The sequence below is a fragment of the Cuculus canorus genome, chromosome 21 (assembly GCF_017976375.1).
Source record: "Cuculus canorus isolate bCucCan1 chromosome 21, bCucCan1.pri, whole genome shotgun sequence".
In the NCBI taxonomy this organism is placed as follows: Eukaryota; Metazoa; Chordata; class Aves; order Cuculiformes; family Cuculidae; genus Cuculus; species Cuculus canorus.
The window spans coordinates 1,766,019-1,789,612 of record NC_071421.1 but is presented as its reverse complement, the minus strand read 5'-3'; the positions used below and the strand labels follow the sequence as shown (position 1 = coordinate 1,789,612).

At 52.5% G+C, this 23,594-nt stretch overlaps 1 protein-coding gene across 3 annotated transcripts; it reads right to left on the bottom strand.

Moving 5' to 3' along the window:
• Positions 1-299: 299 nt before the first annotated feature.
• On the bottom strand, positions 300-21,994 carry VWA1 (von Willebrand factor A domain containing 1). Of its 3 annotated transcripts, XM_054085865.1 has the most exons (7): positions 21,843-21,994; positions 20,828-20,948; positions 11,820-12,383; positions 5,524-5,802; positions 4,786-5,058; positions 3,816-4,085; positions 300-2,528 (listed from the first exon to the last, which is right to left on the bottom strand). In XM_054085865.1, the coding sequence occupies exons 2-7, from the start codon at positions 20,898-20,900 to the stop codon at positions 2,488-2,490; spliced, it is 1,500 nt and encodes a 499-aa protein (XP_053941840.1). In that variant the 5' UTR covers positions 20,901-20,948; positions 21,843-21,994; the 3' UTR covers positions 300-2,487. The 3 variants fall into 3 exon arrangements, with proteins under 3 accessions (XP_053941840.1, XP_009555034.1, XP_053941839.1); XM_009556739.2 differs by lacking the exon at positions 21,843-21,994 and having other exon boundaries at positions 20,828-21,458; XM_054085864.1 differs by lacking the exon at positions 21,843-21,994 and having other exon boundaries at positions 300-2,522.
• Between the last annotated feature and the right edge of the window lie 1,600 nt (positions 21,995-23,594).

Below are 23,594 nucleotides of genomic sequence, written 5' to 3'. Positions count from 1 at the left end.
TTGGGTTAGAAGGGATCTCAAAGCCCACCCAGTCCCACCCCCTGCCATGGGCAGGGACACCTCCCACTGGATCAGGGGCTCCAAACCCCATCCAACCTGAACCCCTCCAGGGATGGGGCAGCCACAGCTTCCCTGGGCGACCTCTGCCAGCACCTCCCCACCCTCATAGTGAAGAAATTCCTCCTTCTGTCCAGTCTAAATCTGCCCCTCTCCAGTTTATCCCCATTGTCCCCAGTCCTATCCCCACAAGCATTTATGAACAGCCCCTCACTGCCATCAAGAACAAAATAATCATTCCGTAGCTCTCGTATTGTATATTTAATTGTCTTCGAAAGGATGCATTACAATTGGAGCGGATGACACGTTAATGCGTTAGTAAACTATGCAGGGAGTTGTGCAAAATTAATTTCAGCCCTACAGCGAGAATAAGCAAGATTATCTTATTGCATGAGAGATTCCAGAGGCTTTATCTTCCCCTCAGCGCGGTCTCCATTAAGATTAATCACTCACAAATGCACATTCCAAAGGAGAACACAAATCATGTGAAATCTTCTTATCAAGTTAATGAATGACTCAGTCCCTCCTATCCCTTCCTCCTGCGCAATGGTCCATGAAACTAGACATGACAAATACAACGCTCGGGAGGCGCTCGGTGACAAAGTTCCTCTCTGCTTTGAAAGAAGCTGTTTTAAGAAGTCTATAAGCTGAGATAATGGAGGGTTTGCAAAGTGAGGGCTCTCCTGCGCAGCACAGCTTCTAAAACAACTTGAACGTGTAGGACAAATGAGCGATAAGTTTAAGATACAGCGAGCACTACTGAGGGGACGTGTTCCTACTGGCGCTGGATTTTGTGACCAGAGAAATATGCACAGTGCTTTCCAGCCCTACGGCCGGGATCTTGGAACCATGCTGCTCCAATGGCTTTGTCACTAGGTATTAAAATGGTCTCTTTTTTTTCCTCCAGCTCCCCTTTCAATAGAGCAGCTTAGTGACAGCGCATTGAAACCTGCGGCCAAAGGGAAAGAACCAGATTTGCTCTTCTCCCCTAAAAAATTGATTTTTAAGCGTAGCTCAAGCTTAGTGCTAGGTGGAAACCCAGGACAGGACACTAAGGATGTGTTGGGTGTTTTCAGAGCACAGAGCCTGGAATGGGAGTGCTGGAGACTCATTGTCCATTATTAATCACAGAGCAGGGTAATGAATCTCCATGCAGCTGCTCTGATAGGACTGGCATTCAGCTTGAGGGTCTCCCGCAGTAATTCAGTGGTTGTGGTCCAGGCAGTCCCCCACTACTGTTTGGGGGAGTGGATTTGAGTGAGAAACAAAAATAACTGCTTTAGGTGGTGTTGCTGTCTGGCTTTTCTTGACTCGCTGCTGCTCCTTACGCTCAGCTGAGGGCTGAGAGCTTTAGAGTAGCGTAACCTGTGGGGAAGCCAATTCCAAGTTTTTGAGTTTCCTGCTCTCTCAGACCGATACCAAATCCTAAGACTTGGGGGAACTGAACCCCTCAAAGTCCAGCTGGGATCTGTATGTCACTGCAGCAGATGAATTTAACACCAGTGCCGGAGGGAGAGTGGAAAAGTGATGGGACTGAGGAATTCAGCAGGCAGACAGGGAGCAAACTGTTCTGCTGGAGTGCTCTGATGGTGCGTGTCAGCTCTGTCTTGGCATTCCCTGTCATTCTGCTTCTCAGAGTTCACCCATCAGGCTCTACCATAAACCAAAGACCACCCAGGAACGCTAAACTGTCCTCGCGTTTTGTCTCCACGTCCTGGCCAAAGGCCAAGTGGGTTAACGACCTCTTTTCTTCCTCTTCTCTTTGAGCTGAGCTTTGACCTGAGCTCCCTCTGTGCACTGTATTGCGCTATTCTTCTTTCTCCTGACGCTTTTTCCTTCCACCTCCGAGATCTCTGCTTTTGGGGTGCCTAATTGGAGCTACCTGTTGAGCCCCCGCGGTGAGTCGGAGGGAAACAGCCTTCTGTCGGGTGTCAGTGTCGATGGCTGTTGACAGCAAGAATGGATTTGGCAGCAAGAATGGGTTTGGCAGCGTGAGATCTTCCTCTGAGTGCAGGTGCCCAGAATAAAAGGCCAGTGCAGCAAACAGCTGAGTCTTGAACATGCTCATAAGCTGCAAAAATACAACTGAATCAACGTTTAATAAATAGAGAACAAGGCAGGAAGCAAGCAATAGTGAGGATTCATCTCTTAACTCTTGTTTGTTATTTGTCAGGCATGTTTATAGAAGAGAGGGTACGGATTTGGGCGTTACAAGTCAGATTGGTTGTTCCATCCAAACCTTTAAGCTTAGGGAGAAGTTGGCTGAGGACAGCCTTTAGGCTTGGCAACCAGGACACCTCAACAGACAGCGCAGGCTGGGAGATGAGCTGGGAGCTTTCCGGATTCCTCCCCTGAGCCCTCCTTTTCGTCCAAGTCTTTGTCCAAGCAAGATTCCTTGCTCTGTGGGGAATCAGTTCACTCCAAAGTCTGTCACGCTCTCTGTCTGTGCTTATATACTTGGGCCTCTGTAGCTGGGAAAGACACAAAAAGTATAATGTCAGCCTTATCCGCCTGTTCTCCAAATCAGACCGAGTCAAAGATCTCATCCCTGGGGCCGCCTTTGCTATCACTCCAGCCGGGAAAAGGCTGTGCTTCTGCACTCTCACACCGCTTATTTTTAGCTCTTACTTCGCTTCAGCCTATCAAGAATCCCTTTGTTTCATGACAGTAAGTGGCTTCTTACTGTCAAGCAGTGTGCCCAGGGGGCCAAGAAGGCCAATGGCATCTTGGCTTGGATCAGAAATGGGGTCACCAGCAGGGCCAGGGAGGGGATTCTCCCTCTGGACTCAGCACTGGTGAGACCACACCTCGAGTACTGTGTTCAGTTCTGGGCCCCTCACCACAAGAAGGATGTTGAGGCTCTGGAGTGTGTCCAGAGAAGAGCAACAAAGCTGGTGAAGGGGCTGGAGAACGTCTGACGAGGAGCGGCTGAGAGAGCTGGGGTTGTTTAGCCTGGAGAAGAGGAGGCTGAGGGGAGACCTTATTGCTCTCTACAACTACCTGAAAGGAGGTTGTGGAGAGGAGGGAGCTGGGCTCTTCTCCCGAGTGACAGGGGACAGGACAAGAGGGAATGGCCTGAAGGTCCGTCAGGGGAGGGTCAGGTTGGATATCAGAAAAAAATCCTTCACAGTAAGAGTCATCGGGCACTGGAACAGCTGCCCAGGGAGGGGGGGAGTCGCCTTCCCTGGAGGTGTTTAAGGAACGGGTGGATGAAGTGCTGAGGGACATGGTTTAGGGAGTGTTAGGAATGGTTGGACTCGATGATCCAATGGGTCCTTTCCAACCTGGTGATTCTGTGATTCTGGGCAGTGGGAGGAGGGCAGCAGATGCGTTGTAGCTCAGCAGCTGTGTTTAGTAGTTAGCTCGTCCCTGCCACGTTGAACAGGGGAGCGTAGCCAAGAGTTCAGATGACTCAAACAGCGCTTCCAGTGCCCATGCCAGCTTTTCGCAGTCTTCCTGCCCTTGTAATCCTAAAGTCTTTCCAGGACTGCCTCCACTGTACACCTTCTCCTGCCTGCAGACATCATGCCACTAGGAGGAGTGCTGCTCTTAGAAATGGGAAGAAGAGCCCATCTTTGGACAGTGCCTTTGGGGCTGGTAGCTGTGATGGAGACCTGACAGCAACCTAACTGATAAGCACAGAATGAAATATTAGATATATCAGCCATGAAATATTGGAGCTCCTCCACCTCAGTGCCCTTCGGGACACTTGCCCTTGGCTGACGTGCCCCCGGGTTCTGCCTTGCCCCCCAGCTCACCTGGCTGCATGCGCACCATGCGGCACAGCCCTTTGCCGGGCTGGCTCTTGTACATGGGCTTCACACACACTTTGTTGGTGGTGCCCGAAGCCAGGTCTGTGAGGAGCACGCTGTGGATCTGTGGCGAAACACTGATGACGGATGAAGGGCCAGTTTGCCGACGGCATCTGACTCTGTAACCGAGGACTTTCCCATCGGCAGCATCCCAGGAGGCTTTCAGAGTGTTGGGGCCCATGTCTTCAAAGCGAAGGTGCCTCACTTTGGAGCCCTCTAGAGAAAGAAGATTCGTGTTACTGGGGACCATTTGTTTGGAGTGGAGTGGTCCTCACTGCCTCCTCCTTGTTCTTCCCAACGGGATTGCTGGGAAGGGCTTGCCAGCCAGCCTGGTCTCTCTTTGTTGTAGAGACACAATAGCCCATCGCTGGGGGATGCTCATACACATCCACACTGGGGGAGCTCAGCCTAATTAATGCTTAATTTTTTCCTGGTACCAGCACAGAATACTTTTATTGGCACCCTTGGGCACTGGCTGGCCACCTCCCACCCCCTCAGCTGCTGTCATTCTCTGAGCTCGGAGCTCCTGCGTCCTGGCAAGAACGAGGTTTGGCCTCCTGCAGTATCTTCACAGCAACCCCTTCAGAGAAGGCAGCTTCTGCTGATGAATTTTCCACCCTTCTGATGCTAAATCACACTAATGCACAGACACTGAGGAGATAGGAGTTAAGGGCAGTTTTCTTTCTTCTTGAGGGGATCTCCAAGCCCATCCTTATAACTCTGCTACGTCCAAATGGCATGTCATGTGCCATGTTCATCAGAAGCTGCAGCTTTTCCCTTCTCCCACCCCTCTCCAGCAGCCAGGTGGAGTTCTCTGGCTTCTCCTAGAGGCAGATGACCCGTGCGAAGGAACAGATACCCTCCTGGACTCCTTGTGCCCGTACAGCTTCCTATCAGCCGAGCGCTGCTCACTCACCTTCCTGAGTGCATGCTTTAGCCGACAGGGATTTCTCCATTCCCGATTTGTAGACTGCAGTCACTGTCACTAGGTAGGTTGTATTGGGTGCCAGGTTCTCCACCACAGTGCTATTGTGCTGGCCATCCACCTCCAGCAGCTTCACTGAGTTCCCAGGGAGCGGTCCGTACAGGATCTGATAGCCGACCACGCTGTCCAGCGTAGGAGCCCAGCTCACGTGGAAGCTGTGTGGCCCCGACTCTGAGATGAGAACCTGAACCGGGCTTATTTCCTCTGAAAGAAACGTAAAAAGAAGGGAATGAGTAGGTAACTGAAGGCACAAGAATGCTGTCCGAGGACCATAACTGACCTGCACCAGATCTGGCTTCCAGGAGGTGGAAGAAAATCAATCCAGAAGGTGGATGCCAATAGTCATCCAGATCAGCACAACCCAGCTCAGCCCTAAGAAAATAGTTTCTCTACCTGTGCAATATAGAGTGGGCGAAACTACTCAGCCAAAAGTGGTCTTGCATGCAGAAAATCAGTACTGAGTGCAAGTTCATCTTGACTTTATCACCCTGTTCACATTTTCAGCGTGCCACTTCTCTGCACGTTGCTCTCCAGCATAGATCTGAGCTGTTTCTCTGACCCAAATGACCAGTCTGCACAAAGGGGCTGGATTCTGCTCCAAGTTGTCCCCCTCTCCTTCCCCCTTACACCCCGATTCCCCAGCTGTGGACATGATTGTGTATATTTTACCTGCCAGCGTAGTAACCCTTGTGGTCTGGGGAGGGAAGTAGTGGACATTGGATTCAGGAATGAGTGCCACCTCGTAAGTAGTTTCTGGCACAAGGTTGCTTAGCGTGAGGCTAGTGTCAGCCCCAGACACTTGCTTGGTCCTCTTCCGTGCTAGATCATCTGTTGGGGCGTATTCCAGGGTGTAGTAGCCAGTTTCTTGGGAGAGGAGTTTGGGCCACATCAGACGAAAGCTGCTTGAGGTGATATCCACTGCGTGGAGCCGATTTGCTTGGATAACATCTGGAAGAACAGCAGCAAGAACTCACCACCACCGACATGAATACATATAACACATCTAAAACACATATAGCACATCTAAAATAGGGGCCCTTCTGGATGGCAGATGTAGCCTACGGCAACGCTGGGCGATGGCTGAAGGTGCAGCCGAGCCCTTTCGTAGCGATTCAGTGAACCAGACCCTCTTTGAAAGGTTCAGGAGCACAAAACTAAATCCATGAATCACAGAATCACAGAATCACCAGGATGGAAAGGACCCATTGGATCATCGAGTCCAACCATTCCTAACACTCCCTAAACCATGTCCCTCAGCACTTCATCCACCCGTTCCTTAAACACCTCCAGGGAAGGCGACTCGACCCCCTCCCTGGGCAGCTGTTCCTGTGCCCAATGACTCTTACTGTGAAGAATTTTTTTCTGATATCCAACCTGAACCTCCCCTGATGGAGCTTCAGGCCATTCCCTCTTGTCCTGTCCTCTGTCACTCGGGAGAAGAGCCCAGCTCCCTCCTCTCCACAACCTCCTTTCAGGTAGTTGTAGAGAGTAATAAGGTCTCCCCTCAGCCTCCTCTTCTCCAGGCTATGAAGCCAAACATAAAGCTAAAAACCCACAATCCATGTTTCAACTGAAGCAGCATTGTTTTCACACCACTCTTGGGCAAGATCCTTTCCCTGCATGGATCTTGCAAAGGGAAGGAAGATGTCTCCAACCACCATAAGGTGGCATTTTGGCTAAAGCAATTGCTGTTGCGTGTGTGCGTGCTCAAGAGGCTTCAGCTCAAGAATTCCTCGGAAGCCTGTCTCCTGGGCATGTCCAGCCTCAAACTAGTTTGCCACAAGCTGCTGTGCAGAGCCCCAGCTTTCCATCTCCATTCCCTCTGCCCTGTCCTCTGTGCTAAGGCCAAACGGTGCTGGGAATCTGCTGCCACAGAGAGACCGTGCCCCTGCCCGCCCGGGGCTGCCTTCTGCCAGCAAGAATTCATCTGGAGATGTCCAGCGAGTCCTGGGCAGCCGCTGCTGCCCGACAGGTGTGTGGGAGTCATTGAGCCTGGCTGAAAAGGCAGCTTCCCACACTCGGCGAGACATCATCGCATCCTCATCACGGCAAGCAGCGCTGTGACGAAGTCGGAGATAGAATTTGGGCATCCAAGTTCTGAAACTCCTGCTCTCAGCTCATCCCGAGCTCCCTGTGGAAACCACCTACTACTAAATATCGTCATGTGCGTGAAGCAGCCCAGAATATGGAGGAATACATTCCTCCCTCTGCCTTTCCCCAGTGGTCAGGAAGAAGGGGCACTAACCGGGCACTGCCCAGTGTTTGCTGAGCCGGCTGCATTCATCCCAGCTGAAGTCACTCCCTGCAGCGCTTCACAGAGCTCCATTGTTCTGTGACATTCAACGTTCAGAGCCACCCTTGTGTTATCTTGCCTCTCTCCCCTCCTGCACAGAAGCTTCTCCTCAAGGCTTGTGCTACCTTTGACCGCAAATGCCAGCCACGAGCACCTCTGCTGACGCTCTGCGGTGCCCACAGCCTCCTCTGCCGCTTGGCCCTTCCAACACCTGTGGTCCCCTCAGCCCATCTTGGGCAGAATTCCACTGTTCTCTGATTTTCCAGAGGGGTGGAAACACTCTGGACTTGTTTCTAGCTCCAGGGAAGTGCCATACAAGGATGTAAATATGCTCTTTTCTAAAAAAAAACCAAAATAAATATTGTTTTTAAAGGAATTTTAAAAGCACTCTGAGCCTTAAAGAAGCGCATTTGCTCTGCACTGTGTCACTGCTGAAAGCTTGTGATTCTACCCTCCGTTCCAAGCTTAAACGCTTCACAGAGCGCCCCAAGTATGGGGTAAAGGGAGGCACCAAAGTCTGCCCTTTAACTGGGAGAAGATCAGCGTTCCTCCTCCGAGTCCCTGCCAACTTCCCTGTACCAAATACAGCTGCCTCAGTTTTTCCTCTGAGCTGTTCTTTGGCTCTCCCAGGCGGGCAGGACCATTTCCCTTACCTGTGCCCTGCCTGCTCCCATCCCTGCCCACTGCCAGCGTTCCACCCGGTCGGAGCTTGGCGGAGGCGGAGGGTGGGAGGCAGCACTGCACCCTCCTGCGAGCCCCGCAGCTGCCATGGGCCAAGCCACAAAGGAACAGAGGAGAGGCTCCAGCACAAAAATCGCTGCCAAAAGCTCAGGGAATGGAAATAAGGGAGCTCGAAGGCAGGGCTCGGGAACACTGTGAACAAAGCGGGCAGATTAACGTGACAGGGTGCAACACCGAGGGACGCGCTGCAGGAGGCAAATGGCTCTGCCCCTTCGGGCCACGAGCATATAAAGAGGACAATGAGCCCCAAAAAGTAGATGCCCATAATATCCTTCCCAGCCCCTCCTTGCTCCTAGAGGGAAAGGTTACGTTAATCTCTTGTACTGGACCGAAGCGCCGCTCGGAGACAGCTTGTGAAGCAGCTTGCCTTCCACCTCCTGCCGCTTGGTGACTTGAACCATCATTTTACAGCCACAGGTTCTCTGGCATCCCGTGAACGCTGGTGAAGTCACGATTAGACACGCAGGAATGCTGCTGCTCTCACGGTGTGGGTCAGGAGCAGGCAGTGGGTGAGCCTGTTCCAGCCCTGAGTCCATGAACTCTGCAGAAGCCCCAGATGGGACTTGGGACAAATCGCTTCTGCTTTGTGGCTCTATTTCCCTACTTTGATGTGGATGGGAGGGGGATTCGCAATCCTAGGAGGGGGAAACACACCTCACCATTACCAAGGCAGACACTCGAGGTCTGAAATCACTCCCTCTGCTCACCTGCTGATATTCACTGCTAAGTGCCCACGCCAGAACGCTCAAAGCGTTCACTGGAGCAGAAGTCATCCAGGACCCTATTTCAGAACAGAAATATGTTGCCCTGAACATGCATGCGAAGTGGTTGGTGTTTTGTAACTGCTGGGCGGGTGGGCTCCTGCAGAACTTGGCTCGGAAGGTGATGCCAAAGGATGAAACAAGTCAGCAGTTGTCAATTCAACTGCCTGAGCGAAGTGCAAGTGGGTGCTGGCACAGAACCTGATGTCATCTGGAAGGAATGCCTTGGTTTCACAATATTTGGAGGTCCTTTCGCAGAAGGAGAACACCAAATGGGTATATAATATATAAGGTGCAAGAGGAGAAGCTGGAGGAAGAGTCGCCTTTCCTTCACACTAGGAAAGGCAGAGGTATTTTTGGGAGCCAGCTGTGGCCATAGCGTTCTGCAGACTCGGTTTGTCAGGAAAAAGGGATGGAGTGAAAGTAGGCATCCATCCACAGTCCGTGTCTTGCAGCCTTCAGCCTAGTAGCATTACTGGACCTGTTTCAGGTCTGCCTACGAAGCAGCCCGTCCCCTCTGCTCTGGGGCACAGCCAGGCTTTGCGGAAAATAGAGTCTGCAGCAGGACAGAAATATAGTTCAGAAGAGTAAGGCACCTTCCTTTTGTCTTCCTCTTCAAGCAGTGGCTGTCTTACCGTCTGAAACCCCTCCAGACTCAACCCTAACAGTTTATTGCCTTATTTGCCTGCTCAGATCTCTGATCAAATTTCTGAAGGCAAATAAAATGCTTCGTAACTGAGCAACCCCTACCTAAAAGTGTCCGCCTTTGGAGAGCGAGGTACGGCTGCAGAGCCTGAACTCTTGCACAGAGGGGCTCTCAGCCTACCTGAGACAACAACAACCGAGTAGCCAAGGACTATTGTGTTGGAGATGCAGGCATGAAACACCTCGTTCCTGGGTAGGAGGTGGAGGGAGGTGAGAAGCTCTTGACAAAGCTTCTTTGTGCACCTACAAAAAGGCTTTTAAAAAACAGTAGCAGGAGATGGAGGTAAGATAGCAGTGAAAATAGCCCAGAAACCTGTCTGGGCTATTCCGGAGCTGGAAAGCCTTAATTTCTCCCTGCCAAGGATCTCGCCTGTCCCTGCTATTGCAGAAGCCAGAGGCGGGAAGGGTGGTGATGAAGGCTGCCTCCTCCGGGCAGGGGAAAGCAGATATATGAGGCTTTATCAAGGCTAGCTCAGGTGATGTTACCAACGTCTGGTATTTTGCTTAAAGCACCAGCCGCTGGATTCACGTGGGAATCTCCTCTTCCATTAAAACCCTAGACCTGGATCTTTCAGACCTGGTGGATGCAGAGAACACTGTGCTCAGGAACAGCAGAGTATTTATCACCTTTGCAGATCTTACAGTCTTCAAGACAAGCTTTGTGCTGCAAGGATATTCAGGTGATGTCTCATTTCGGGAGGATATTTGATGCCATCTGTATTCAGGATGAGTGAGAATCATAGAATGGTTTGGGTTAGAAGGGACCTTAAAGCCCATCCTGTTCCAACCCCCTGCCAAGGGCAGGGACACCTCCCGTGGGATCAGATTGTTCGTTACTGAAGCCGAAACAGTCACTTGAAATGAAACTTCTAGGGGTCTGCGTGGCCTCTGATACAGTAGAAGACCTGCTGGTAGTGCCCCATACTCGTACAGGGGAGAGGTGGGTGATTGGAAGAGAACAGAGTCCCTGTGTGTGATTTGTTAAAGGGCCGTGGTTGGAAACGGGGAGAAACTGCTGCATAAAGCGGATCCTGTGGGAAGGGTTACTTTGACCCTCGAAAGCCAGCTCTAAGCATCGAGCACAGCAGAAGCCAAATGGGGAATTAAAACAGGATTTCCAATGGAGAGCGAACCTCCAGAAAATGAATGGAAAGTCTGCAGAGTCATAGTAACTCGCTCAGCTTCCCAAACAAACCCAGGAGCAGCTGGGAGGCTGAGGGAAAGTTCTGCGATCACGGGCACTCCCACCGCGGTGGCCTTCGAGAGCTGCAAAGAGAACATGCCTTGTGCGGTGCAGCGTGCAGACTAGCATGAGACATTCCTCTTGGCTTCCAAATGCCTGTCCCCTGGCCCACGTTATGGCTTTGGGTCTCCACAGACCCTTTCCCGGATGCTTTAAAAGAAACAGGACTGCTGAAGCCTCAGATGCGCCGTCTGTTCCTGCACAGCAACCGCCACAACCGCACCAGCAACAACAAGGTAGCAGTTGGACTGCTAAGCCTAACAAGTTAGGGCTGGGAGCTTATTCCAAGGGCTGTACTCAGCCAAGTCAGGCTATAGATCTGGCAGATGCAGAACACGTTATAACAGGGGGGTTATGGAATAAAAGCATTCCTCTCCTACAGTCTCAATGCTGATAGCAACCACCATCCTTAATTGCTCTTTGGAAGGGAACAACAACTGCCAAGGCACTCGTAGGCAGGAGGTGGATGTCTCGGTGTGTGCCTGCGCGTGATGGTACGGGACATCAGATCTGCCCTAAAGAAGAGTTTAAGGAGCTGCCGGGACCAAGCCCTGCCCAGGTGTACACATCTCATTTCGAGTAGTCGGTGTCTTCAACGCACTTGCGTCCTCCGCCTCCATCAGATGGCACCGAGCCAGAGAGATTCCCAGAGAAAGAAAATCACCCTGAACACAAAAACTAAATTCAAGGGTCTCAGACCCTTTGCTCCCACAGTCAGCAGCCTCCTGCTGTAGCCAAAACACTGCCTGTTGGGGAAGCCCTTGGTTATCAATTAACCTGTGCAGGTTAGAGCATTTTTGTGCCACGCTTCAATTGCAGAGGTGTCTGTGACCTGCTTGATCCATTTCCAAGTCTGGGGGCTTTTACGGAACCCAGCCGAACGGCTGCCCAAGCTTTCTTCCTTCATTAACGACCAGACAACTCATTCCAAACACAAGTTCAGCTCACCAGCAGGTTTGCAGAAGGGAATTTGTCCCAGTCAGTCATGGGACTCTCCAAGGGGAATAGAGATATTTGTCCCAAATCTCCTAAAAGCCTTGGATTATACTTGGACCTGTAGAATTGTGGACAAAGCACCCCAGTTTGCAAGGGCAGCAGCTGTGGGTGAGGAGGACCATTGGTCTTGGGGGACTGTCACGCTACCTGCCCTGCAGAGCCAGGCACTAACTCAGGTTCAGCCCTGTTGCAACCTCCCAGTGACCACAACCCTGCCCCGCCGTACCTAGGATGGCATCTCGAAGCTCCTCTGTGATGATGGGGAGGTCATCAACATCCACAAAGTGCAGGTGCTTCTCAGGAGGCTGGCTGGCCGCAGCAGAGAGTTCCAGGTAATTGCTCCGTCCAGTGCTGACAATGAAGACTGTTACTCCCATGTCCTTCAGGAGCTGCATGGGTTCAGAGATGTCATCGGTGGAGAACCCATCTGTCACCCAAACCAGTACCTTGGGCACATCTGGTCGGGCACCAGCTTCGTCGCTGAAGAACTTCTCCTTGGCATAGGAGAGCGCTTTGCCCGTGTTGGTGTCACCCATGAGCTGCTGAGTGTCCCGGATGGCTTGTTGCAGAGTCTCGCTGGACTGGTACTGGTCAAAAGGGAATTCCATGGTGGGCATCGTGCTGATGTGGATGATGCCGGTCTGGACATCTTTGGGGCCAAAGGTGAAAGGTCGGACGAGGTCCCACATGAATTCCTTGACTCTGATAAACTCATAGTAAGAGACGCTGCCAGAGCTATCCAGCAAGAAGAGGAGGTCCCCCTCCGAGTTGGAAGCAGACCGCTGCGGACCTGGGAGGGAAAAAGAGAGGGAGGGGCGTTAGTGAAATGGCGTGAACCCATCCGTGCACAGGGATCTGCTGGGGGAGCCTGGGTGTCTTGTACCACGTCTCAGAATTCAGCGAGGATTTTGCAGGGTAGGGACCCAGCAGAAGAGCAGGACTACGACCTGCGTCGCACTGGTTGTCTCTCACTGCTTCCTTTGGGTTCAGTCTCACTGTGGGACATCGCAGCTGCCCAAGAGAGTCACCGTAAGGGCCAAGCACTGCAGTGGAGCTGGAAAGAGCCCTTGGATACCCTGGAGGACATCGTAGTCCCAGTTATGGGACCCTCTCAACGGTGCATCAAGATCAACCATCATTTAACAGAGTTAAGGCTGAAGACGCATCTCACCAGGCAATCCTGGAGCAGGGAGGGCAGTGCCTCCTCCTGCATCAGCTCCCCGCTTCCCAGGTTTTGTTTCCAAATTCATTTTAAAGCCACGTTTCACACATTTGCAAAGATTAAGACAGCGAGAAGGAACAACAGTTAATTGTATCCTCCTTTCCGTGCAGAAGTGTGATCCCTGCTGTTCAAGGAGCTGCTTGGATGGCCCAAACAGACCCTGTGTCTCTCAGAAGAAAAAGGCCAGTCATGGGAGAGGAGAGGCATGCCAAGGGATTGAAAAACTGGGATGATTTCAGCCTGAAAAAACACAGCTTCTCATGGAATGAGAGCAGGAGGAATGCCTGATGTTCCCTGGGTCCAAATTCAAGATACGTAACAGGTGGGAGCAGAAAATGCCATTACAGCAATGAAGGGAAGTAATTTCCCCAGGACGTTAATCTCCCCTCCTCATTCTTAGGTCCTGCACAAGGACGCGGGTCTGGAACAGAGCTGGAAGCCCACACGGAAAGGTGGAAGAGATGCCCTGGACCTGACCCCGCAGGAGCAAGGGGAGCTCTGGCTCTTGGCCGCTCCTAGCACTTCCACATCACACTCACGCAAGTTCTGCAGGCGCTGCTGGGACTCACAAACCGCACGTTCTTAACCCGTGACAGATGAACCGAAAGGCCAGGGCAGCGCAAAGAGCAGGAGCTCAGGCAGAGGAATCGGGGCAGAGCCAAACCGACAGCCCACGAGTCCTGGATCGCGCTCTCACTGCCGCAGAAAAAAACCTCCTCTGAGCTACATCAGCTCGCTCTGACACCTCTTGTTACACAACACCGGGCTGATCCTGAGTGCTTTCTGCTCCAAGCTGGAGGTGGACATGTTCCAGGAGCTGGGAACATTCCTCACCAGCCTGAGCCAGCGGGTCAGCGGTGCCCCGTGCCAGGGAGCAGCCTTTGCCACCCCTCGCTGCTGCTCTGGGCTCACGCTAACCCCGAGGAAGCAGCAAACTGCTGGGCACAAGGCGGAGAGCAATGGCCACGGTCGGGAAGAACTTCTGGGTCTAAGCCAGCGTACAGGTTTATCCCATCTCCTGACAATGGCAATGCCTGGAAGAAAAACGAGCTGTGTTTGGAAAAGAAAGAGATGATAAAGAAAGTTGATGAGAAAACCTGCTAGCTCTGCTCTCCCAGGAGAGGCGGCTGATTCCCAGAACTGGCTGCCTCTCCGTTCAGAGGCTGCGCTCCCTGAAAGCTCCTTGATTTATACCTCTGTTGGCAGGAAAGCCTGAAGCGGAGGGACTCCTCCCTCGATCGCTTTTTAATTTGAGGTTTTCTTGCTCTTCTGGATACATATCGACCTCCTTTCCCAGCCAGCGTTAGCAGCAGCACGTCAGAGGGGCTCTGGGACGAGGCGCCCGGGACGGGGCTGCGCAGACTCATTTCTGCGGAAGAATGCTGCGTGTCAGGAAGAGCAAGCTGAAAAACGGGAGACTAAGATGGGATTTTAGAATGAAATCTTTTCCTGGCCCAGGCTGCCCAGAGCAGTGGTGGCTGCTCCATCCCTGGAGGGGTCCCAGGCCAGGTTGGATGGAGCTCCTGATCCAGCGGGAGGTGTCCCTGCCCATGGCAGGGGTGGGACTGGATGGGCTTTGAGGTCCCTTCCAACTCAAACCATTCTGTGACTCTGAACATGCTTCTGAGGGTGTGGTCTGGAATTGCGCTCCGTTTGACCCATTTTCTTATCGTTTCCATTAAACTGCTACGTGGGAAGCACAAACACATCGGGGACTCCTCCTTCTATCGCTCTGAGCCTGGGAGATTTACAATAGCTGGAATACCAATAACGAATTTGGAATGCTTTGCCCACCACTCTGCTTTCTGTAATCTTTAGAGGTGCAAGAAGGGAGAATATCTTGGACCAGAGATTCCTGCTCCCCCACTTTTTAGGCTCCTCTATCAGCGAAGGGATCGGGAAGGTGGGGTGGCCCCGTGGAGCACAGAGTGCAGCACATGGTGGGTGAGTGCTGGAGCCACGTGTGGGAGCCAAACCCACAAGGCTGTAGACAGCTCCTGTAAAATTAATTGCTCCAAGGAGACAGCTCATGCAAACAGTTCTCCCCCTGCGGAAAGCCATGTCAAGGCAAGCCCAGAAAGAGCAACGAGCTGGCAGAGATGGGGAAGAGGTTGTTGAGCCTCCACTGGGGCACAACTGCAAGAGGCAGGTGTGAGACGGTGAAATAAGAGGAGGGAAAGGACCAGGGCAGGGAAACAGGGAGTGCCTACAAGGGGTTTATTACATGTCATAGAATCCTAGAATGGTTTGGATTAGAAGGGACCTCAAAGCCCACCCAGTTCCACCCTCTACTACAGGCAGGGACACCTCCCGCTGGCTCAGGGGCTCCAAACCCCATCCAACCTGGCCTGGAACCCCTCCAGGGATGGGGCAGCCAGAGCTTGGCAACCTGGGCCAGGGCCTCCCCACCCTCATCGTGAAGAAATTCCTCCTTAATTAGTGTCCTGACAGTGAAACCTTGTGACCTGAGCACGGAAAAGATGAAGAACCAGCAAGAGCGCAGCCATCCGGGGTACAACACAATGGGCTGAAGGGGGAAAACTGAAGGCGGAGAAGCGGTTCAGGCTTGAGCCGCAGGGAACTCGATCCTCTTTGCCCTGTCTTCATTTGGACAGTCTTTACCCTGCTATTTTTTTCCCTCCCTGGGCAGCATTCGGATGCCTGCTTGTGCACCGAGGGCATGGGCTCGTCCCGTGGCAGGAGTGTACGTGTCTGCGCGCTCAGGAACGTGAGGGGAGGCACACGGGATAAAGGAGTAGGTGTGCTGGGAATGCCCACAGGATGGGCGACAAGAACGGCTTACAGAAACCGCACATGTGGGTCCAGACCACACGTATCGCGTGTGATACGGTTCAGGAAGAAAGCCAGAGTGCTTGCACACATGGTCTGTAAACACACAAATAAAGATGCTGCCGACAAGCCGGTGTCCTGCTGCAGAGCCCAGGGCAGCACACAGAATCACAGAATCACAAGGTTGGAAAGGACCCATTGGATCATCGAGTCCAACCATTCCTAACACTCCCTAAACCATGTCCCTAAGCACTTAACCCCTCTTGTGCAGCCGGTGCTGGCTGAGAGGGCAGAGGGATACCAGATCCACGGTGAAACCATGGGAGGAATTAGATGGAGCCTTTAGAAACAGAGAACGGCAAACTTACTTAGACGTGACTGAAGAAGAGATGCTGGGAGGAGGCAGGAGCAGGACCTGCAGTCTACATGGATTACAACCAGCTCTGCGTGACCCAGCACGACTCAGCTCTGCATTGCAGACACACACGCAGCATCGTGGCTTTCGGAGCTGAGCAGAAAATAGACGTGAAGCCCAGCAAGCTTTCCTGCTTGCCCGTAGCAACGTGCGCTTTCATCACCACATCACAGAGCAGAGCTGAACCTGTTGACCCACAGGTCCCTGGTTCCTAGAGCTCCCTGCCTCCCGACGCGCTCCAGCGGGGCAGAGAAACAAGGCTTTGTGTAGAGCTTCTGGCTGCAGGAGGCGAGTCAAACACATGTGGCCACAGCTCTGCTTTCCCCTCCACTGGAAGAAGTACAAGCCACTCGCTTGGCTGGCAAGCCACAAGGACAGATCTCGCCAATATGATTTCCTCCTCCAGGGAAGAAATCATTGTTTCTCTTTCTCCCCTCTGCTCCCCACCGGTGTCGGCGGTGTCTCTCCTTTCCTGAATGTTGCAACAAGCAGCTGGGAGAGCGCCTGAGCCTGGCAGGGCAGGGATCGATGGCCAAAGGACATCGCTGACAGGCAGTAAACAAGGTCACATGCGCTGGCGCCATAGGAGGGGAATGCAGAACACACCACAAGGGAGCAGACGCAGGCAAAATCCCACTCCTGCCAGAAGTACCTTCACACGCGTGAAAACCAGCGTGGAACATCTGCTCAAAAGAGAAGAACTGCAATGGGGAACCAAGAGCCAAGCTCCTGCCAAACCGCACCGTGTCCGTTCCCTGCGGCTCTGGGGCACCAAGAGAGATGGGGGTAACATTAACATCCTTTAAGCTCTGGTCTGACCCATCGTACGAGGCTGGAAAGACCTGTGTTAATTACGAGGCTCTGCAGGAAGAGCGACAGCTTGACACCAAAACGTTCTACCTGGAGGGTACAAAGCATTGGTTAACAACAATTGGTTAACAACTGGTTAACAAAATAACACTTGCACTGGCGGGCAGGTGAATATTTTGGAGCTGAAGGGACTATGGATGGAGCAGAAGGCTAATCCTTCATACAGGCAAATACCATCACAGTTACCTCTCCTTAGCACTCCGTCCCACATAAGATGGAAACAATTTCCTCCCGTTTAGATTTTGTCAGCAGAAAGGATCCATAAAAAAAATCTGGACGGAAGATCTCAGTACATCGGGAGTGTGGCAGCGCTCATCAAGTGACTGGTCACTCCATCATCCCTCCCTTCAGGTTTAGGTATTCGATTCCTTCATCTTTCTTCCTGTCCTTTGTCCTCCCTCCAATATACATATGCCATCCGTGCCAGAGGTGGGGCTGCGGGGATTCGTTCCCAGTAAATCCCTGCGTTACGCAAAGCAGCTGCTGCTTTCAAGCCGCTTCCTTGCATTACCGCAAAAGACAATCAGCTGTTTGGTGAGGGACCAGATGGAGATTGCTCACTCACAGTGGGATTCTGAGGGAATTGCAGAAGGGTTTGGGTTGGAAGGGACCTCAAAGCCCATCCAGTCCCACCCCTGCCATGGGCAGGGACACCTCCCGCTGGATCAGGGGCTCCATCCAACCTGACCCCCTCCAGGGATGGGGCAGCCACTGCTAAAGGGACAGTGATGGGCACCTCTCTGCCTTCGGTCAGGGCTTCACCTCTCAAGAGCTGAAGACTGCAGAACCGCTATCGTTGCTGCTGGGCTGTAGGGAACAGAGGACACGTGGCAGTCACCCTCCAGCTGGTACATGGTCAGCAGACGCAGATCAGTTATGCAAAGAGGGGGTTTGAAGGGATCGATGTGGCAGCAAGAGGTCACCACGGAGTCCCAGCGCTGCCTCGCTAAACACTTGGCTTTTCCAGGAGGAAAACAGCTGGTCAGCCTTCCCTTCCTTACACCCAGATGCTGACAGGAGACATCCGCTCCAAGAGTCCCCCGTGCTCTCAGCTGGGACCTGAACGCGAGCCCCATCCCTGATTTACACGGGACTTGGAATTTGCAGAGCATAAAGGATTTCACAGCCAAAAGGAAAGAAAAAAATATATCATCTCCTGTCTTGGTTCACTATGTTTTAAATCCCGTGTTTTTCTTCCCCTCTCACTGTTTGGTCCTGCAAGGAAAAAAGTTCTGCTGTGAGTGGAGGAAGGTTTGGAGGCTGAAGAAGGCATCCCGTGCTTCCCTGTGGCCCCTTGGGATCACAGTGAGAAGCAGGGGGAGGAGGAAAAAAGGAAAGAAAGGAAAGAAAGGCTTCCCACCCACCAAGCCGACCCTCCAAACCACACCAGAGAGGGGTCTGTGCCGTGGGGGACCGCTGGGTCACCTGCTGATTTAAGGAGATGACGTTCCCCAAGCAAAATATCCTTGTGTGACTAAAAGCACACGCTGCCTGTGCAGGTCCCAGCTCGTCCGTGCCACAGATTACAGGGTGAAACAGCCCTTCAGACAAATTCCTCTGGCAGGGAGAAAGCTGGGTTGCCATCTCTTAAGATCTTTTCAGGACTTTCACGGTCTCTGCTGCTTTACTTAGAGCCTCAGGAGTCCCAAAATCATGGAATTACACCAGCTGTGTTTCAGGGATAAGTGCAGGGTCCTCTACAAAGTGTGTAAGGATGGGCTGTGCCCATTTCTCACTTACTGCACTCACCGGGACAGCAGCATCGCCATCATTTTCTACCGGTGCGAGTCCGGAGTAACCGGGTAATGACAACCTAAGTTTCATTTATCAAAGCTGAAACTGTCATGGAGTGGTTTGAGTTGGAAGGGACCTCAAAGCTCATTCAGTTCTACGCCCTCCCACTGGATCAGGGGCTCCAAGCCCCATCCAACCTGGCCTGGAACCCCTCCAGGGATGGGGCAGCCACCACTGCTCTGGGCAACCTGGGCCAGGGCCTCCCCACCCTCACAGCAAAACATTTCTTCCTTAGATCTCATCTCAATCTCTCCTTTTTCAGCTTAAAGCCATTCCCCCTCATCCTCTCCCTGCACTCCCAAATCAGATGCTGTATATCAAATGGTTGTGCTTTACACTGACTCAGAGATCTGAATCTGGACCCAAAGAGGAGAGCGATGGAATTGGTCGCACAACGCTCTGCTTTGACTTTGTGCCTTGGTGCAATAGCCATTGCCCTGGGAAAGTTATCATTCCTGAGCACGTAGAAGCACCACTGACCACCCCGTGGCTTCCTCGCTTTGTCCACTGCAGCTGAGAATAAAGCCACGATCATTCACATTCAATCAAGTCCCTGGGAAACAGAGTTATGAACCTCTCAAACGGTTCCTCTTGTTGTGTGATCGTGTCACACCACCACAACACCTCCAGACCAGAGCCAGCCCATGCCCAGGAGCCCTGCCAGACTGTCTGTGTGCTCGAGGTTGCTCTAGGGAGCACCCAGGAGGAGCCGAGAAGGGCCCCACATCAAAGCTGTCGGGGAATGGGCACCTTGCCACCAGCAGGTTCATTTCCTCCACGGGTACTTGGCAGCGTGCAAGTCAAAGTCAGCATGACAACAGCACAACACACACCCACCCCTTTGCCTCCGGAACAAGGCTCAGTCCTTCTGAAAAGCCATGGCTTCTTTCTTCATCTCATCTGAAGATCTAAGCATGGTTTTTAGCCTGGGCTGCGGCACCGCCACTCACCCTCCCATGGCCACAGAAATGCACGACAATAGGAATCACTGCTGCCTGCGTGGACATCCAGCATTGTGCCAATGCCAGAGGCAGCAGTGGCGTTCCTGAAACAGCCTGGGCCACCGAGGGAGAGGATCCAGCGCCCTGTAAGGGGATGGGAGCAATAGACCCAGGCTGCTCTGCATCCCAGCTGCAGAACCTGAGCACCTCCTGCCCGGATAGAGTTCATTTCCCCTTGCACGCTGTGTTACACTGCCCAGGAGCAGCGGAAGGCAGGTGCAGCCAGCAGCAGCCCTGCAGTCAGACAACAGAACCTTCTTCTAGTTGTGAACACAGTGCAGAAGAAAATAATTCCACCGGCTCAGCCAACATGATGGGGGCTGAGCCTTCTGCCCAGCGCCACAGGGCGCACCCCAGAAAGGAGACATCCATCCCCTTCATGGCCCTTTCATAGAATCGTGGAATGGTTTGGGTTGGAAGGGACCTCAAAGCCCATCCAGTCCCACCCCTGCCATGGGCAGGGACACCTCCCACTGGATCAGGGGCTCCAAGCCCCATCCAACCTGGCCTGGAACCCCTCCAGGGATGGGGCAGCCACCACTGCTCTGGGTGACCTGGGCCAGGGCCTCCCCACCCGCACAGGAAAACATTTCTTCCTAAGATCTCACCTCAGTCTCCCCTCTTTCAGCCTCAGCTTCAAACCGTTCTCCCTCGTCCTGTCTCTGCTGTAAGCTCTGCCAGACCGACCCATAATCATTTCCCCCAAACGGTATCCAAGAGAAAGCATCTTAAAGAGGAAATATAATGGTTTAACCACAGAGATTAGCAGGAGAACAACGGGACAGGTATAGCATCAGTCACTGGATTAACTTCTCTTAATCCCTGTGCCTCAGTGCCCAGGTAGCAGCCATGAGTCTGGACTTTATCCATACAATCACTAAGCTCTGTACGTTGCTAGAACTGTTTCCTTTCCGTGACTGGAAACAAGGAAGATATATTTTTCTTTCTCACGTTGCAAATTCAAGGAAGGTTTTTTTCATTTGTTTTGTCCTTCTGCCAGCAAAGTAATGTACAAATATAACCTAAAGCAGCAATATAACTTCACCTTTCATTCTAAAAGGGTTTTATGAGAAGCTGTAAGGACCAGGAGGCGTTAAATGGGGGGAAAGAAGTAAGGGAACCTTGCCTTTGCAGGCACTCACCTCTCTCAGGTGCGTTCTGTCCCGCAGCAAACTGCAGCCACAGACCAAGAGAAAGCACCGTCTTGGCCAACATAGCAAAGTCTGGTCCTGGGCAAACTACCTTAAATCCAAAAGCTCGGCTCTGTGAAGGCAGACGGAAGACTTCAAATCAGTCATATTACGTGCAAGGATCTACCAGATCCCAGGGTGCCACTCGTACGCTGCTCATGCCTCGAGATCCCCCTCCTTTACGTGTCTTTGCTGGGCTGTGGTGTAAGCTCTGGCTCCTGGAGGCAATTTTCCTTCTCTTCCCCCCCCCACGTTCCCGCTCCTTTTAAAGTCATAAATCCATCTTGACAGGAATAGCTGGAGGAGAGGCACAAACAGCTCCCCTGCTGCCGCTCCTCTCCCTGGTTAAACTTGCCCCAGGAGCGGGGATTCAGTTGCAGGCGGTCTGCGCGCAGCTGGGCTGGATCGAAAAATATATCCCTATAGATAAAACTTTGGCCCTGCGAGACACTGGCAGCAATCCAGCTACCGGGGGGGGGAAGAGGGCTCGGAGAAATCCAGAGCTGCTCTGCTCTGGAGTGAACCAGAAGAAGGAAAAACACGTCTATAGAGGAAAGGAAAAGTAGAAAGGCTGGGGAGCGTGCCCTGCCCTGGGAATATTGGCTAATCTTCTGGGAGGAGGCAGGCTGAGCATCCGCCAGGTCCTAGCGCGACGCAGCGTGTGTCCCTTCCCCTGGGCCAGACACCAGGGTGCCAACCAGCGCCGTGCCTGGCTTCACCCCGGCCAGGAGCTGGGGCAGAAGGAGAAACCCAAAGCCTGCGGGAAGCAGCCGCCTTGGAAAGGGCACGGAGCAATATTCGCTGGTGCCGCCTGCTCCATCCGCTGGTTATCTCCCTCAGCCCGGCCTTAAATGCGTTCTCAAGTCCGTGACTTCTGAGTCAAAGTGGACTGGGGTGCCCGAAAATAAACCTCTGACAAATCTCTTACTGACCGGCGGGGCAGAAAAGTTCAGCAGAGGGCACGTACCGAAGCCCCCACGTTCAGCCCCTGCTGGCGCGCAGCCTCTCTATTTCCCTTCTGCCAGAACAAAAACCCGACCAGCTCTCGTCTCCCTTCTCATGGCTGTCCACGCATCTGCTTTTGGCTCCTACTCATCCGGTGACAATAGTCTCTTCCCCCTTTTTCACCGTAAATTTTAACATGGGCTACTTCTGGACAGACCCAAGACGTTCCGAGCAGAGAAAAGCTGGGAAGCGACACCCCGTTATGAAGAAACCAATCAATCTCCATCTCCCTGAACACAGGGAGTGACCAAGAAGACAAGCCAAAAAGTAGTAAAAGAGGAATATTTAGAAGCCTGCGGGATTTCGGAAACTGGTGAGCAATATTTCCTCCAATTTGATTTTCTCTCTCATGGGAACTATAAAGGGAAAAAAAAAGGCAAACAGGAATTTGGAGCCAAGAAACTGTACAGGGTGGAAAAAAACCCCTGTATCCAAACCCATCAGCCAAATGGAAAGTCAGACCATGCCCAAGAAATCAGATCCCATTAAGAAACCATGGAGTCAGTCAGTGAGTTAAACTGCCTGGGCAGTGATTGTGTTCGTCCCAGCCCAGCGCGGTACCCAGCAGCATCACAAAGGAGCTCTGCAATTGCTGTAGGATGCTTCAATCCCGTGTATCCTAACTCCATAGGACTGACAGCCTCTCCCACCTGGAATAAGCATTATCAGAGGTACTTAAGAGAATTAGATACCCCCATGCTCACACCAAAAGTGTATCCTAACTCCATAGGACTGACAGCCTCTCCCACCTGGAATAAGCATTATCAGAGGTACTTAAGAGAATTAGATACCCCCATGCTCACACCAAAAGTGGGTAACTTGAGAGATCCCCTCAGAATGGCATCTTTGTCGTGGTGTGAGAGCTACGGTGACCAAATAGTACCGCTGGCTGCTTTCCCTGACGGAGTGGGCTTTTATGATGTTACAGACCACTGAAATAGGGTGGATATTCACTGCTGAGCTATGTTGAGGGCAAGACTGGACTTCAAATCATAGAATAGTTTGGGTTGGAATGGATCTCAAAGCCCATCCAGTCCCACCCGTGCCATGGGCAGAGACACCTCCCACTGGATCAGGGGCTCCAAACCCCATCCAACCTGGCCTGGAACCCCTCCAGGGATGGGGCAGCACCACTGCTCTGGGCACCCTGGGCCAGGGCCTCCCCGCTCTCATGGTGAAAAAATTCCTCCTTATGTCTACTCTCAATCTGCCCCTCTCCAGTTTATACCCATCGGCTCTTGACGTGATCATGGCTGTTCGAAATGAAGAGCATCCTTCTTCCCTCTGCCCCCGTGTGGCTCAGAGCCCTCTCAGTTGTGCTTATTTGAGAGCACTCGGGGCGAGGTCAGTGGGAAGCGCAGGCACTGGGGCAGCAGAGCCATCGGTCCGAGTCTCATTGGGCAACCAAACATCCAGAGAAGAATTACACAGCGGAACAAATCACAGCATGGTCCAATTACCCATCTGAGCAAATTCATTAGTCCTCACTGTACGTATCCACACTCGGCTCCGGGTGTATTGACCGTGACGGCAGCCAAGAAGGCACAAGGCTTTCCAAACCACTGTTGAGTGAAGGACTGGTTCAGTCACGTCCTTCTCCAAAGGTCAATATTTCCCACTTGTTGTTCTCACGCTGGTTCCACTCTGGACCTGGGATGGACTGGAGAAAGCAACCGTTGGGAGAGGCTCTCGATCAGGAGAGCAGGGACAGGAT